The sequence below is a fragment of the Cryptotermes secundus genome, unplaced genomic scaffold (assembly GCF_002891405.2).
Source record: "Cryptotermes secundus unplaced genomic scaffold, Csec_1.0 scaffold7, whole genome shotgun sequence".
Taxonomy (NCBI): domain Eukaryota; kingdom Metazoa; phylum Arthropoda; class Insecta; order Blattodea; family Kalotermitidae; genus Cryptotermes; species Cryptotermes secundus.
Window position 1 is genome coordinate 497,423 of NW_019727389.1, and position 17,420 is coordinate 514,842.

Genomic DNA, 17,420 nt, shown 5'->3' on the forward strand with positions numbered 1-17,420 from the left:
CCCCCCCCCCACATCGCTTTCAGAGTCCATGCCTCTGTGGAATACTGGTCAGAGTTCCTGGCTACAGATCCAGAGGTTCCAGGTCCAGTTCCCGGCGCTACCAAATTTTCTGAGAAGTAGTGGGTCTGGAACGGGGTCCCCGTGAGGATAACTGAGGAGCTATTTCAAGGAAAAAACTGCTCCTGTCTAGAAAACAGAAAATAACAGCCGTGGGGATCCGTTGCGCTGAACACTCGACACCCTCTATCCGCTAAAGTAGACACAAACTTCGCCGACAAGCGGCGGTCCCTAGGTCGGTATAGTTCGCTTGCGGAATACCGGCCATGGAATTTGTTTTGTTGTTTGTGAGCCCATGCAATTCTGAGTTCTGAAGGGGCATTGGGTCTTGTGAATTCTGGTCCTTCAGGCAAGCGTTTTGCTTTTAGTCCTGACGAAACCTACTACTATCCTTTCATGAGGGAAAGGATCCGACATCAGACCCTGTAAATACGCCCTACTATTAGGGCCATCATCACTTGGTATCTGTACTGGACTTCGGAATGTGGGCATACCGTGCGCGTTGTAACAACACATTATAAATTTGTTGGGAAAGACGTCAACCGCGATCTCCCGGTGGGCTGCGAACCAATTTTGGGTCGATCGCCAATGCATGAGAAAATAGTAAAACTTTTGTCTTTGTTTTTACTTGTACTTACAGAAGTTTCTGAAATCAATTTTTGGAACTAGATGAGAGATGAAAAGTATTCACATCTCAGAAAAGTGACCTTATGTTTAAAATAATAGTCCCGTCACCCTCTCCACGGAGAATCTCATCAGGTCAAAATATCAATCCTGCTTCGTAGAACGCGTCAATAATTTTGACATCAGAAACACAATACGAATTTCACAGAAAGAATGGTCACGACACAAAATTTCATATTTTAGTAACAAAACGTACGTGTCCAACATGTATCCACGTGTTTCATATTGTTCTATATTAATACAGATGCTTCATTAAAAACATGTTTGCAGTCATACATCACATTGGCTGTATCAGTCATTCACTCACGGAGCTGAGCCCTTCTTGAGAAGTCTCCAGTTGTGCAGTTACTCAGGAACCTCTCAGCAATTTATGGAACCCGAAGGTTCATTACCGTGTTCACAAGAGCCCTCCACTGGTCCCTATCCCAAGCCAGATTAACTCATTCCACACCATCAGTCCTCTCTCTGTAAGATTCATTTTAATACTGTCCACCCACCTACGTCTTGGTCTTCCTAGTGATATCTTTCCTTCTGGCTTTCCCACCAATATCCTATACGCATTTCTCGTCTCCCCCATTCGTGCTACATGCCCTGTCCTCCTGTTCCTCCTTGACCTGATCATTCTAATTATACTTGGAGAAGAGTACAAATTATGAAGCTCCTCATTATGCAGATACGTGTATATCCAACCTCCTGTCACTTCATCTTTCTTCAATCCAAATATTCTCCTCAATACCCTGTTCTCAAACACCCTCAGTCTACGTTCCTCCCTTAATGTCAGAGACCAAGTTTCACATCCATACAGAACCAGAAGCAAAATTATAGTTTCGTATATTCTAATTTTTATGTTTTTAGACAGCAGACGAGAAGACAAAGTGAACGGTAGCAAGCATTAACCGAATACAATCTCTTAATTTTCTCCTGAATCAGGTTTTGATTTGTTATAGTCGTTCTCAAATATCTGAACTGTGCTACATTTTCAAAACATCTGTCAGCTATCTTCATGTCATGATTTTGCCCTGCATTCTGGTGACGAGACAGCAACATGTATTCTGTATCAGCCGATGTAAATTCTTGAATAAAAATAAGCATTCGAACTTCAAGTTGCTTTCAGCCTATGAAACCTGAGTTCTTAAAAATTCTTATTACCTACTATGAAAACCTATATAAAAACAATCAACAATGGTCTAAATAAGTGATCCCAGAAATTCTGGACAATTTGGAAGTATCATTTGGCATGCAAAAGCCTGCTTAGGCCTTGTTTATAGCAATAAATGTCCCCTGTGCTTGTTTAATGAAAATCTGCATTTCTACAGGAATACTTGGGGGGGGGGGGCTTTTTCTTTCTTTTTCATCATCTCTGCTGATGACACAGGATTTGCGAGATGCAAACAGTGACATGGAATTAATGAGCTTCTAGGGATTTTGTAATTTTCTGTTGTACAGCTTCACAGACTGCCTCTACCTTTGAAATTATTAATTTACAACATACATACTACAGCAAAGCAACAGAAATCACCCGGGGAAAACACAGAGCCCGTTGCCTGGGAGCTGGCTACATATAGGTCAGAGTTCAGGGCTCTTTCTGCTCTTGTTAGGTCACGCTGTGTATTGCTGGCTCACTTCTCTTTCTAAGGATCTGTGGAAAATTTTCCTTCCATTCTCCCTCAGCCATGCTGTTTACAATTTTGCATCAATCCTTCCCTTCAGAAAGTGGGTTAATCAGCATCCTCCCACATCTCTATTAAACAATCAGGTCCTCAATTCCACACTGCAGAGGCTGTACAATGATTTCGTTATCTCTAAGAAACAGAAACATTTCATTTAACACTATAACAATATATGTTAAGCATTGCAGGGCTGAGGCACTTTAAGCAAGGAAATTCTATCACTGTACTGACCCATTCATCTATCAGAATATAACAAAATTATTTTGTGAACTCCACTGGTTAGCAGCAAGAGACATGAAAGCTAAATGCAAATTTCACCCTGTGCTTAATTAATTAAGCACCACACCGTGAAGACCTATGGGGGAGTGGAGGTAGAGCTCCACCGTTCTTCACCTCGGCATTAGGTGGAGGTGAGTGGTGAGCTTCACGTCTCTGCCGCTTTACCCCAGGGAAAGCTCTCCCGGTACCCTTTGGATTGGAAGTCAGGTGGTCTCAAAAGCCAGCCTGGACGCTACGGAGTAGAGAAAAACATTGTCCCTACCGGGACCATCCAGCCCGTAGCCTGTCGCTACACCGACTGAGCTATTCCGACTCTGCTGTATCACGAATCTGAGGACAGAGTAAGTGATGGGAAAAATGTTATTAAATGGAGATGGAGGTGGGGGAAGATCTTCAGGATTGATGACGAATTTTCTGTAATTCTTGCACAACTTTCAGCATTTTGAGGTTCCTTCATAACTGGCCAACATTAAGGCAGAAAACTTCATGGAAAATCACTTGGGATGTCTACCGATTTGTAATTTCTTAGTCCGCGACTTATTCTGCATCTTCAACCTTTCTTCTATCAGAAGGGGGCGTGTGGTTCCCGTCCTGTTTATTCGTAAATCGTGTCAAATACTTACTGGTACAGGCATTAATTATGTGGCCAGATATTGTGGAAGGGGCCTGGAATGAATTACGGGGAAATCGAATCATCACCCCCACTCACCGGCTGCTGCTGCTGATGTTGTGTCAGCACTGCCGACGACCTCGACCTCCGTGGGGTGATGCCCACGTTCTCCCCTCTCATTATCGACTCCACCACTGCCAAACATAAATCACAAACAAATTATCGTTTCCTTGTAAACAGTAAATATTACTGAGACCTATACTGCTGATAAGCTTTGGAAAACAATAGCATTTGTGCGTATGCAGTGCCTAGTATATGTATCTGTCAATAATATAAATGTATCCATCCCAAAAATGAGGGATGTGAAATCGGAGATACAGCCCCTTTTGGGAAGAGGACACAACAACAACAACAAAAACGACAGCGACAAAAACAACAGTAACTGCAGCAGAAGCAACAATTATAATATTCAAGTAATTTATTTTAGAGCCTGACAGCAGCAAATAAGTCAATTATAGGAGAGGATTGAAAGAGCATGAGGTAAATTAAAGCAATAAGATCTATCAAAGACATGACAACAGAATGAAATGTGCAAAGCAAATCTTAAATATTACAAACGCTAAAAAATACGAATTGAATACAATGAATGAGTCACTGTCGCTGTTGATTTCTGCTTCTTCTTCCTTGACGGATTAGGTCCTCTGGTGTGTATCCATTCAGAATTAATTCTCAAATTTGGATCTTGTATACAGTCGGTAAGACTCCTTAGACGGGGAATCAGCCCGTCGCAAGGCCACTATCTATGCAGGACAACATAAACAAAGAATAAAAGCAGACATACATCCATGCCTCGAGTGGGATTCGAACCCCACGATTCCAGTGTTTGAGCGGGCGAAGACATTTCGTGCTTTAGACCGCATGGCCAATGGAATCGGTTACTGCACATTTACCGTACTTTATTTTACGTTTTAGGAAGAACTTATTATATAAGTATAGATTTTGTATATGTTAAATCTATCAGCTACAACCTCGAAATTTGGAACCGTTCCCATATTTGTTAACTACTGACTTTGAACAATCCTATCCTATAAGTATGTTTCTGATCCGTCACTGTACCAATTACACTTGCCTACTGCAATCAAACCGAAATCTGAAGAAAATATTTGCGGGGACACCATGTTTTTATTTCACATTCTATGAAGACATTACCGCAACAAAGACTGCGTGTCTTTCCAACATGTACCCTGAATTATGGGCTAATTGGCGCTAGTGTTGTTCATACACCAAAGTTCGCATCTCCCATCCGGAAACGCAATATAAACAAGATGGTTACATAATTAGTAATTGAAGTTAGCACTGTTACTCTTCCGTTAGCCGGAATAGCTCAGTCGGCATAGGGACGGGCTACGGTGTTCTATTCCCAGCACGGGCAAAGAAGTTTCTATCTTCTCTACAGTGTCCAGACCGGCTCTGGGACCTACCCAGTCTCCTATCCAATGGGTAGTGAACATTCAGTCCCCAGGGGGGAGTAAAATGGCCGGGGCGTGAAGCTGATCATTCACTTCCATCTAGTGCCGAGGTCAAGAATGGCGTGGCGCTTCATTAATTAAAGACAGGGTTAATTTAACCTGTTTATATCTTTACTGTTACCTTTATAAGTGCATAATGTAATTGTCGTTTCATACCACGCCACAACGGCGTGTGGGCGAGTGGAGGTATATCTCCCAGAGCCTGGCTGGACACTATGGGGAAGAGAAAAATCTCTGCTCCTACCGGGAACTGAACCATGACTCCTCGGTTGTCTAGCCAGTAACCTAATCCTTATATCAACTGAGTTATCCCGCATGCATAATAATAATAATAATAATAATAATAATAATAATAGTAATAATGTCTCCGTGTGAATGCTGCGTGTCATTTACCCACCAGAACGCAACTCAGTTTAGACCAATAAAATATGCGCACACGACCCCAGCCACTGCGGTGCATTCACAGAAATAAACACAGAGGGTAAGCAAATAAGCATCAATATTTGGAGCATAAAATGTAACTGTTGGGGGAGGAAAAGGGCAGAGAGTGCCTATACCCATGTGATGAAGGAATATTTTCAGCAAACCCAAATACAAAAGCTGACTGTGTTTCCCCACTGGTGAACGTTAAACAATTCATGAACCCATCGCTGTGCCTTAATTATGTGCTCTGAACAGACCTGATTCTTCGGGTTCTTTTCATAGTTCTCGTCCTCTAATAACAGAACAGAATGGAATTTAATTATTATTATTATTATTATTATTATTATTATTATTAAAAACAAACTCCGTGGTTTTGGTCCTCAAGCGAACTATACCGGCCGAGCGACCGCCGCTTGGCGGCAAAGTTAATGCCAACTTTAGCGGTCAGGGGGTGCCGCGTTGTCAGCGCAACGAATCGCCACGGCCGTTAATTTCGGTTTTCTAGACCGGAGCCGCTATTTCCCTGAAAAGATCCTCAGATATCATCACGAGGCTGAGTGGATCCCGTTCCAGACCCACTACTTGCCAGAAAATCTGGTAGCGCCGGGAATCGAACCCGGGATCTCTGGATCTGTAGCCAGAACTCTGACCACAAGACCACATTATTATTATTACACTCTCAGCCTCGAGCTGAGCAGACGTGCGTGTTGCAACGTGCGATAGTGCCGAGTTGTGGTGGCGGAGTGTCAGTTTACTTGGGCGCTGTTGCAGCTCTGAATCTCCGGAGCTATGAATGCTAGCAAGGATATCTGCAGTCGAGGAGGATGAGGTGGACGGGACATGTAGCACGAATGGGGGAGACGAGGAATGCATACAGGATATTGGTGGGAAAGCGAGAAGGAAAGAGACCACTGGGAAGACCATGACGTAGGTGGGTGAACAATATTAAACTGGATCTTAGAAAGAAAGGATTGGATTGGCCTGGCTCAGGATAGGGTCCAGTGGAGGGCTCTTGTGAACACGGTAACGAACCTTCGGGTTCCATAAAATGCTGGGAAATTCTTGAGTAGCTGCAGAATTGGCGGCTCCTCTAGAAGGGCTCAGCTCCTTGAGTAAGTAAGTAATCACTCTGATAGAGACTGTCATACTACAGCTTCAACCGCTGTTTCCGAAGCAGTTCTGGCTCTAAACGTAGATTCGACCTTGATTATTTTCAACAACGTATAGAAAAGGTACAGCTGTCCCTGTGCTTAACTAATTGATCACTACGCCATGAAAACGTATGGGGGAGTGGATGTATAAGCACACGTTTTCTTGACCTTGGCACTAGTTGGAAGTGATTGATCGCTTCACGCTCCAGAGCCGGTCTGGACGACATGCAAACGTTAAATTCTTGCCCTCCACCGGGACTCGAGCTCCGAATCCTTGGCCGTGCAGCCCGTAGCCAGTAGCTATATTCAACACCGTGTATGGGCATAAATTACTGTAACTGATGGCCGTGACTTGCTTATTTCGTCCCTGATATCAAGGTTGTAATATTAAAAATTACTTCAACTTTTTAGAAAATAGGTTAGATACCTTAAGTTATCGTGTGATTTTGCGCTGGGATTTTATGTCCCTGATTCGATTGGAATTGTGATTTAGCTTCCCCAAACTGAAAGGATATTTCATACACTCCGCCACTTGTTTCCGGTTTAAACCAACGTAATTATGCTGAAAACGACGGCAACTTGCTTGACCTTGTTTTCTCAAATTTTGCTGAGCTTTCAGTTGACCATGCTGAATACGGCCTAGTTCAGCCCGCTCATTCCCGTTCTCCTTTCATCACTGAGCGTCCAATGCCAGTTCGACGTTATAAACAAAATTTTAATACTTCTTACAAGAGATTTTCTGCTGGGGATTACGCAGTGCTTTATATTTCCTTGCCCACTTATGAGTGGTCTTCACTGTACAACGAAACATCTCTTGATGCTAACGTTCATAGATTAAATGCTGATGTATTTCTTTTTATTGCTAGTGGGGTGGGACTTAGTCCCTTGTACTGCGGCCACTTCTGGCCTATTGTATCAGCCACAGATGATAGGTGAGGATGACTGTGGAGCAGTTGGTGGAATGAAGATTGGCAGGGGAAACCGAAGTACTCGGAGAAAACCTGCACCAGCGCCACTTTGTCCACCACAAATCCCACTTGACCAGACCTGGGATCGAACCCGGGCCGCCACGGTGGGAACCCAGCGACTAACCGCTTGAGCTATGGCGCAGCCAAATGCTGATGTAACTCAAGCCAGATCGCCTCTGTGGTCTAGTGGTCAGAGTTCCTGGCTACAGATCCAGAGGTTCCAGGTCCAGTTCCCGGCGCTACCAAATTTTCTGAGAAGTAGTGGGTCTGGAACGGGGTCTACTCAGCCTCGTGAGGATAACTGAGGAGCTATTTCAAGGAAATAGCGGCTCCGGTCTAGAAAACCGAGATTAAGGGCCGTGGGGATCCGTTGCCCTGACCACGCGACACCCTCTATCTGTTAAAGTTGGCATTATCTTCGCCGACAAGCGGCGGTCGCTCGGTCGGTATACTTCGCTTGCGGACTACCGGCCATGGAGTTTGTTTATATTCGTTCTTGCCCTAAAACCATTCCCTTTATTCATCAATCTACGGACACTTTACACTTAGCTCCTACTTCGAACTCGGATGTTCATAATGTTATAAAACGGTTGCGGCCAACTAATTCAGTCAGTCAGTGAGAAAAATCATTGTCTTTGTTAGGAATCGAAGACCAGTCTTCCAGCTTGTAATCAGACACTATGCTGACCGACGTAGAAACGCGTTAATATAAATACACTGTTTCTTCTTCTCCACTCCAATCACATGTCTCCATCTCTCCTTGTCGATAAAACCGCAAAAGTGTTTCAGTCTTATTTCTCCAGGCAATGAGTCCCACCATCAGCATCACTAGTAGTGAAAGAATGAAAACACACATTTTCCATTCTTATTCTGAATAATTTACATGAAAGGCGTTAGTTAACCGTTTACACGTTTTATCTAATTAATACAGCCTCCAGCCGTATTTCTTACTGTCATGCAACTTCTCACAACTATAAGTTACCAAGCTTCTAACAGAATTACTTAATGCTTCGTTTTCGGAACAAAGTGGGTCATAAAAGAAGACTGTGGGAAAAAGTCTGGTATTTGTAGGATAAGCTAGGGTACGTATCGTACCACTGTGTTAATCGGAAAGCTAACAAGCAGAAGTGACGTGCATTTAGCTTCAAAAACGTGCTGCAGGAATAATGGAGCCTGCAAAGAAGTAATTAATTAATTTCATGGACCACAGCCCTTACTAAGGGCGGCCTGGATAGCGTAGTCGGTATAGCGACTGGCTACGGGTTGGATGACCGAGGGGTCGTAGTTTCAGTCCCGGTAGGGACGTTTAAATAGTTAAGCACAGGGATAAGTTCACCTTCACCTTAGAGCCCTTACTGAGAAGCTGACAGTAGATCAGTTGGATACAAAACTCGTCTTTTACTGAACCCAAAGATTCAACACCATACTCACAGGAGTCCACCATTAGTATCTATCCTAAGGTACATGAATCAAATAGACTTGCGCATCCTCACGCCCTATTGCAGATAAATTTCTAGGCCAAGAAATTCTTCGTCTTTTATATAAGTACAACGCTCATTACCGTGTTCACAAGAGCCAAACTCTGGAATCTACCCTAAGCTAAATGAATCTAACATGCCTAAATATCCTCATATCCTATATAAGGTTTTTTCTTGGTCATGAGAATCTCCATCTTTTATTAAACCCGAAGGTTCATCGCCGAGTTCACAAGAGCTTGCCATTGGACCCTATTCTGAGCTGGACGAATCCCGTATGTCTACATACTGTGATATGTCAACGCATTGCTAGGCAACGGCTGGACAAACACCCCGCGATACGCTCATGCAACAAGAGAACGAATGATTATAGATCTTTGCTAGGCAACAGTCAGCGCGCCAATGAACTCGCTGGGTAGGGATCACGTGACGTGTTTTCTGTAGGTCCGCGCCGAAGGTTTATAAAAGACAACAAAGGTCGTTTGTGGGCAGTCGTAAGCAGGAGGAATGAGCAGTAAGCTGGAGGAATGAATAATACACGGAGTTTTTAGTTGGGTTCCGAGGTTCCAAGGTGATTGAACAAGAAATGACAAGCAGGCTTCATAGTGATTTGAAGTGTTAATTTCTGTGTTGAGATCCGTTGCTAGGAGACGACTTAGTGCAGACGGAGAATCCTGGTGCGTGTGTAACGGTGCCCTGGAAAGAGTCTAGAATAGCGACAGCGTGTGATTAAGAGAACTTGTAACCGAAGCGCCAATAAATCCAGTCATCCGAACTAGAACCCATTATTTTCGTCACGCGTACCCCCATACACGTGACAATATTCTGGCATCCTATTTAAGATGAATTTGAATATTGCGTTCACAATTACGTGTAGGTCTCCCAAGTGATCTCTTCAGGTTAGCAGACTAACAACTCGTCTATCAGTTACGCACTATGTACGTATCCTGGTTAACCCCACCTCCTTTGATTTGACGGTCCGAACAGGCCTACTACTTGACGACGAGTAAACACTGATACCGAAGTTTTTCCGGAAACTTCAAAGGAAGAGATCACTCGCGCGAAGACAGAACGATGAAAATAAAACTGACCTTATACGAAGAGCGTGTGGACTGGATTCATCTGGCTAAGAATAGGGACAGTGGTAGACTATGGAGAAGACAGATAGAAATACCTAATTCGCGAGATGTCATGCGACATTATTTGACTGAAAGATTATAATAATATGCAAAGACTCTGGGATTGATCACAGTGACACAGTTATAAATGTTTGACATGATTATTAAGTTATGACGGCGTAGGGCCTACCTCCGTCACCGATGAGCCTCATCTGCACGATGCAAGGGTCCTCATTGTGCTCCTCCAACACTGTATCATCTGTGACGGTCAGGTCCTGCAACATGAAAACAAGAAAGGCTCTATAACTTCCCTTTCCAGCAGCACTCAATTTTGTTGAAATTTACATTAAAATGAAATCGTTAAAGGCTGAATTCTCTCGTTGGAGCTTTATTAACCATGTGGGTCTTTCCGTCCCATTTACGGCCTAAGTTTGTGCCAAAACTTAACTAATATATTCGATTAAAAACAACAACAACTCCGTGGTTTTAATCCGCAACTGAACTACAAGTATACCGACCGAGCGACCGCCGCTTGTCGATGAAGTTAGTGCCAACTTTAGAGGATAGACGGTGTCGCGTGGTCAGCGCAACGAATCTCCAGGGCCGTTAATTTCGGTTTTCTAGACAGGAGCCGCTATTTCCTTGAAATAGCTCCTCATTTATCCTCAGAAGGCTGAGTGAACCCCGTTCCAGACCCAATATATTTCAGAAAATCTGGTAGCGCCGGTAATCGAACCCGGGACCTCTGGATCTGTAGCCATGAACTCTGACCACTAGACCACAGATAAAGCATATTATTTATGTTATTTAAACAGTAGGCCCAAACTGATTCCATGCTACACTAAGATACTGGAAATCGCTTCATGTCTGAATTTATTTGATGTTTACGATGATTTGCAAAAGTGCAGTGTATTTAATTCGTGGCTTTTGAATAACATGAATTATGTGTTCCACGCCTATCAACACAACCAGTCACATGGATGCCTAGAGTCATTCTTGAGAAGATGATCTTTCAGCTAGTCAAGAAATTCCACCACGTTTACGGAACTTCAAATGTAATTACCAATGGCACTTCCCCCATGTTGAACAAGTTGAGTTGTATCTATTCACTCAAGGGATGAAAGAAAATTTCATTGGGCAACTTCAGAGTTTGTAAGAACTCCCTTGCTTTGAAGAGCGGAGAAGTGAAAATAAAGGAGAACGTGGGGAAGTCAATTGATCTTGAAATCGTACGAAGGATCAAACAGTGATCAAATACTACTGCACTGAAGCTAAATTAGCATTACCGGCTTCTAGAGTCTACTTTCTAACAACAGCGAATATTTTACCCATTTTGGCTTATTTTCCTTATTTTGAAAAAAAAAATTAGACTTATGAGATCACGTTGCTGTGTCTCCATGTGTATCCCCCAACTTTTGAATGCCTGAACCAACCCTTACGAAATTTGGCATGTATATCATGGCATCTGGCCCACAGTAATACCAACATTACAGCTTCTCACATTTCTGAGACAAAACCTTTGTATTGTTTGAACTCTTGTACCAATCTTAATGAAAACCAGAATGTACAGTACGTCAAGCCACACGAAGCTATCTCAACGGCATACTTCATAAATCCCTTCGATCAGTAATACCAACATTACAGTCTCAAACTTTTACGGTACTAACCGTAATATTACTGAACCGATCGTCATGGAACCTGGTAAATATATCATGCCACCTGAGCCTATTTCAAAGGCGTACATTGCAAATTCAAATTCAAGTCTTTCAAATTGCTGAGGCAAAACGTTAATATTGTTTGAACGCCAGTATCATCTTCATAAAACTTTCTACGTATATCATGCCATATGAAGCTACCTCAACGGCTTGCATCATAAATCCCGCCCATCAGTAATACCAATATTGCATCCTCTCAAATTTCTGAGACAAAAAGACCTTAATATTGTTTGAAGGTCATTTCAACAGTGTACTTCATAAATAACCTCCATCAGCATTATTAGAATTGTAGCCTCGGGAACTGTATTGTTTCATTGACTCCATTATGCATACATAAAGAATTCTTCCTACTTGTATCAGATACTAATATTACACTGACAGGAGAGCAGGCGATTAGTGTTAATTTGTTAGATTTTGTATCCTGCGTACGGTATTGCTTTTTAAATATTACCATGGCTATGTTATACATTGCCGGTCACGGTAGCCGAGCGGTCTAAGGCATGCACTGTCTTCGCTCGCTCGGAAGCTGGGATCGTGGGTTCGAATCCCACTCAGGGCATGGATGTTTGTGTGCGTTTTTTTGTGTTTGTCTACAGGTAGAGGCCTACCGAATGTGTAAGATCTAGAAAAACCGAAGTGAACGGAGAAGTTCATGGAGGTAGGCCTAGCCCCACTGTGCTCGCGTGCATTCACCAATAACCCCGTAAATGACCCACCAGCAAACGGACTTACTAAATGACCAATTAAATCACCGACATTAAAATCCAAATATTTAAAACCTCAACAGAACTCGTCACTAACCTCCATCCGAAACTAGGTTAATATACATATACACATTGCCAAACCCTACAAAACAAGGGTTCTCAAAACGTTGTGATACAGCGACCCCTAAAAATAATAAATAAATTCACGTGACCTCCCATCTCTGCAGTTCCGCACATTCGTGTAGTTGTATAACCTCCCTAAATCTATATTAAGCTATTCACAGAATGTACATGCAACATAATGAAAAAATTAGTGACTATTTCCTCCGGCTGCAGCGATATATTCGAGAAGCATCTGTTAAATCTTGCTTATTCACTTGCCAAACCTGCGCGTGGATAAACTATATTTTAAATAATCCTTGAAAACTAGGCGAGCCCCTAGGATTCCAGACTCACAGTTTGACGAATCATAATATAGAGACATCCCAGTGCTATTCTTCCATCTGTGTATCCATCACTGAAGTGGTCTCGTTCTAAGATGTTTCTCCAGCAATCAAACAAAATATATTATTGACACTTCCTTCAAATAAGAGTTATAAATCTTAATGATGTCTATATATTACACCACGTCCAAATTTTCGATAAAGGGAAAAGATTATATAAAAATAATAGTTAGTTTTGGTTGTGAAGCTCTGCGGTACGGATTTGGTGCGCAAAAGGACCGTAATCATATTCACTAATCACATTTTAGTACGAACTTCTAATTCCAAAGTTTGTCTAAATTCCTTCAGAAGCTTTAGGACTAGAAATGTAGTAGTGGGGAGGGGGCACTTATTCCCTTCTGGAACTCTTACGAAGGAGTTTTCAGTACTCTGTTTTTTTTATTATTTTTATTGCTAGTGGGGTGGGACTAAGTCCCTTGTACTGCCGCCACTTCTGGCCTATTGTACCAGCCCCAGATGATAGGTGAGGGTGATTGTGGAGCAATTGGTGGAATGAAGATTGGCAGGGGAAACCGAAGTACTCGGAGAAAACCTACCACAGCCCCACTTTGTTCACCACAAATCCCACTTGACCAGACCAGGGATCGAACCCGGGCCGCCGCGGTGGGAAGCCAGCGACTAACCGCTTGAGCTATGGCACGGCCTAGTACTCCGTTTGTATTTTTTCGTTTCAGTCTGTTTTTCTGAGGCTCTCCTATTTTTAATGCCACAACTTGCAGTTTCTCGCTAGGCGTACACAGGTATATTTACATATTTATAAATTCCATTAATGTACGTACATGCTCACAGTCTTCGGGTTTATTGGCTGATCAATACTGGAACGTTTTCCTGGTCCGTCTAACCTTTCTTACGTCCTTTGTCTTTAACCTCTGTCCAATTCACAAGCAAACTTAACATACCAGTACCCATCATGCGAGTGATGTCCGCATGAAGTGGCCATAGCAAGTTGCTAATATCTGACAAACAATACACAAACCGATATAGCTTTCTAGCAAACCAATGAAATCTATTCATATAGCAACGAAGATCAACACTGTCATATATTTCTATCTCACACCAACGCACCAAGTTCAGTAGAACTGCAAATGCCAAACTGGAGGATAATATTGTCATGTGTAATAGTGACTGTAGACGGGGTTTGGATTGGTGAATAGAATTACTGGACACTCACAGGTCGTAACTACAATTAATTATAACACTCGAAAGATTACTGTAACTATAGCACACAAAATAAAGGCTTTAATGTCTGCTTACACTAGTCGTTGCTTGGTAACGAATCTTATCACAGCTGAATACTCAACTACTAAACTGCCTTCTGAAGTCTGATACGAGTGAATCTGTGAAGAATCACTCACGAGTCGAGTCAAGTCGAATCGAGTCTTATGTTACGACCGACGGTCAGTCGGCCATTGTAACTTGTAATAGAGCACCCATCTGGGGCTTACATCCAGATTCTTATTAGTCAGATAGTTGCGGGTTTGTTGATGTGGGGCGCTCTCTCTGATGAGAGGACGGGTCTGTCGTTTACAATTGGTGCTGGCCCTCGCCAACGCAGTCATTCTTGGGTCCGAGTTTCCATATTTCTCTGTCTCAGATTTGAGACATCCCTTTTTGTTGCCTCCTACGACTCGCAGGGTTACGGTGGAGGAATTCGACCCCGTCTCCAAACGGGATTCATCCCTCACGAATGAAATGTCCTGGACTGAACTAACTTCCATGCGGACCGAATACAGATCACCATGTCGAACAGTTAATTCTCCTCTGTTATTTTGATTGTTGTCACGGGAAGAGGTGCTAGCGAACTGTTGCCTAGCAAAATGACTTCCGCTTCTGCTGCTATTCCGGTTTTTAAGCAGTGTTTACGGAGTCCTTGCCTAGGAAATGGTCATATTCCGGCAAAATATCAACAGAGAAGTAAGGGAAACAAGCTGTTCAGTGATGAAGAGGACTGATTCAGTGAATGAGAAGGCCCAATGGTGATGAACCTTCGGGTTGCATCAACTTACCACTCGCAACAACAAACCGTGTCAGGGACATCTGTATCACAGAGACGACACTTACGGTACGACACACTGCAGAAGCGCTTTACAGTCTTCATTACATTTGTTCATGAAACTGACGAGCCTGTAGACTCAACATTTGTTAGTGTCCCGTCCGTGAAAGGACCTGTCTCCAGTCTCACCTGTCCCAGTACGTGTTTAGAGCCCAATGCTGTCCCCTTCCATTTAACGTGATCCAATCGAGAAGATGCAGTCGACTGCATCCAGCTGTCATCTGAGACATTAACACTTTAACAGGACACATCTGCCAGCCAGATGAAACATCTCAATATGAAAGTTCCACTTGATACGTCGCCATTACTAATAAATAGTAGGATATGAACTTCTTCTATATTTACCTCAGAGGTTTGCTGGGTGGTCCCCCACATCTGTATTACAGACTGTAGCGAAATAAAGCATCAGTGTGGGTTCGACGTAACAGATCAACTACAGATGAGATCTTTTGCATTCGTCAGATACTGGAGAAAAAATGGGAGTACGATGAGAGAGTACATCAACTATTCATAGACTTCAAGAAAGCCTATGATTCAGTTAGGAGGGAAGTATTGTACAATATTCTGATAGAGGTTGGGGTACCCATGAAACTAGTTAAGTTGATTAAAATGTGTTTAAATGAAACGTATAGTAAAGTCCGTGTAAGTAAACATCTGTCTGATAAATTTCCTATCCAGAATGGTCTAAAACAAGGAGATGCTTTATCGCCACTCCTTATCAACTTTTCTTTAGAATATGCCATTAGGAAGGTCCAGGGAAAACAGGTGGGACTGAAATTAAACGGGACACATCAGCTGTTGGTCTATGCCCATGATGTTGAGGCACAATAGATGACTGTGGTCGCGGTACAAGGGCCAAGAAGGCCCACTCCTTATACATTCATACATTCATGCCCATTATGTGAATCTACTGGGTGATCATACGTATAGACACCATAAAGAAAAACACACAAACTTTGACTGACGCAAGTAAGGAGGTTGGTCTAGAAGTAAACACTGAGAAAACTAAGTATGTATTGCTGTCTCGTCACCAAAATGCAGGGCAAAATCATGACATAAAGATAGAAAACAGATGTTTTGAAAATGTGACACAGTTCAGATATTTGGGAACAACGATAACAGATCGAAAAATGATTCAGCAGGAAATTAAGAGAAGATTGAACTCGGGTAATGCTTGCTACCATTCAGTCCAGAACCTTTGTCTTCTCGTCTGTTGTCCGAAAATATAGAAAATAAAATATTCAAAACTATAATTTTGCCTGTGGTTCTGTATGGGTGTGAAACTTGGTCTCTGACATTAAGGGAGGAACATAGACTGAGGGTGTTTGAGAACAGGGTGTTGAGGAGAATATTTGGACCAAAGAAAGATGAAGTCACGGGAAGTTGGAGAAAACTGCACAGTGAGGAGCTTCATAACTTGTACTCTTCTCCAAGTATAATTAGAATGACCAAGTCAAGTAGGATGAGGTGGGCAGGGCATGTAGCACGAATGGGGGCGAGGAGGAATGCGTATAGGATATTGGTGGGAAAACCAGAAGGAAAGACACCACTGGGAAGACCAAAGCGTAGGTGGGTGGACAATATTAAAATGGATCTTAGAAGAGACAAGATGGGATGTTATGGATTGGTTTGATCTGGCTCAGGATAGGTTCCAGTGGAAGGCTCTTGTGAACAGGGTAATGAACTTTCGGGTTCCATAAAATGCTGGGAAATTCTTGAGTAGCTGCAGAATTGGCGGCTCCTCCAGAAGGGCTCAGCTCCATGAGTGAGTAAGTAAGTAAGTAAGTAAGTAAGTAAGTAAGTAAGTAAGGGAAATAAAGAGCACTTACCTAAAGCAAAGTGCAGTATGCGGATATCAGATTTCATGACAATCGGTCAACTGGTTCAAGAAGTTATTGCATGGCGGAGGAGGGGGGCACGTACAACGCGCGCACGATATTACCGAAAAAAAAATTAATTAAGAAAAAGAAGGACTGTTAGGGCACCCACTTATGAAAACAATATCATAAAATATACTTCTTTGATAGGGTGTATACTTGAGTGAAATACGACAGAAGAGCTCTATAACGGGCTACACAAAGTAAGTTTCCATCACAGAGACTTACATTGCACGAGTTCACCCAAGAATCTCCATTAAAACAAACTTTCGGACTCCAGACTTTTGTTGTTAAAACTTCTTTTCGCTCAATTTTTTATAGGAGGGATGTAGTGAGGTGTGTGTGTGTGTGTGTGTGTGTGTGTGTGTGTGGGAGGGGGAAATTTTCTCTAACTTTGTTATTTCTTTGCAGTTGGTTGGTTTACTTGGCAGCTGACTGCTATAATGCACAGTACCACCAACTTTCAGGAAGTAGTTTCAATCTTCAGGGCGGGGAAAGGACGAATATGGCTGATGGTTGCCCGATTGATACGTAGGGATGAGAGGAAGGGTGGAGAAGAGAAAATAAAGACTAAGGTTGGAGAAACTTTTCGTCATCATTGTGA

At 42.7% G+C, this 17,420-nt stretch overlaps 1 protein-coding gene across 3 annotated transcripts in view; it reads right to left on the reverse strand.

Annotated features, from left to right (window-relative positions):
• LOC111864611 overlaps positions 1–17,420 on the reverse strand; it is a 629,006-nt gene that overhangs the window by 440,293 nt on the left and 171,293 nt on the right. For all 3 annotated transcript variants that reach the window (XM_023851980.2, XM_023851979.2, XM_023851978.2), the window contains exons 5-6: positions 10,155–10,239; positions 3,400–3,494 (exon numbers count right to left, since the gene is read on the reverse strand). In XM_023851980.2, the coding sequence (XP_023707748.1) occupies positions 3,400–3,494; positions 10,155–10,239 (180 nt within the window). The remainder of the gene's footprint in view (positions 1–3,399; positions 3,495–10,154; positions 10,240–17,420) is intronic.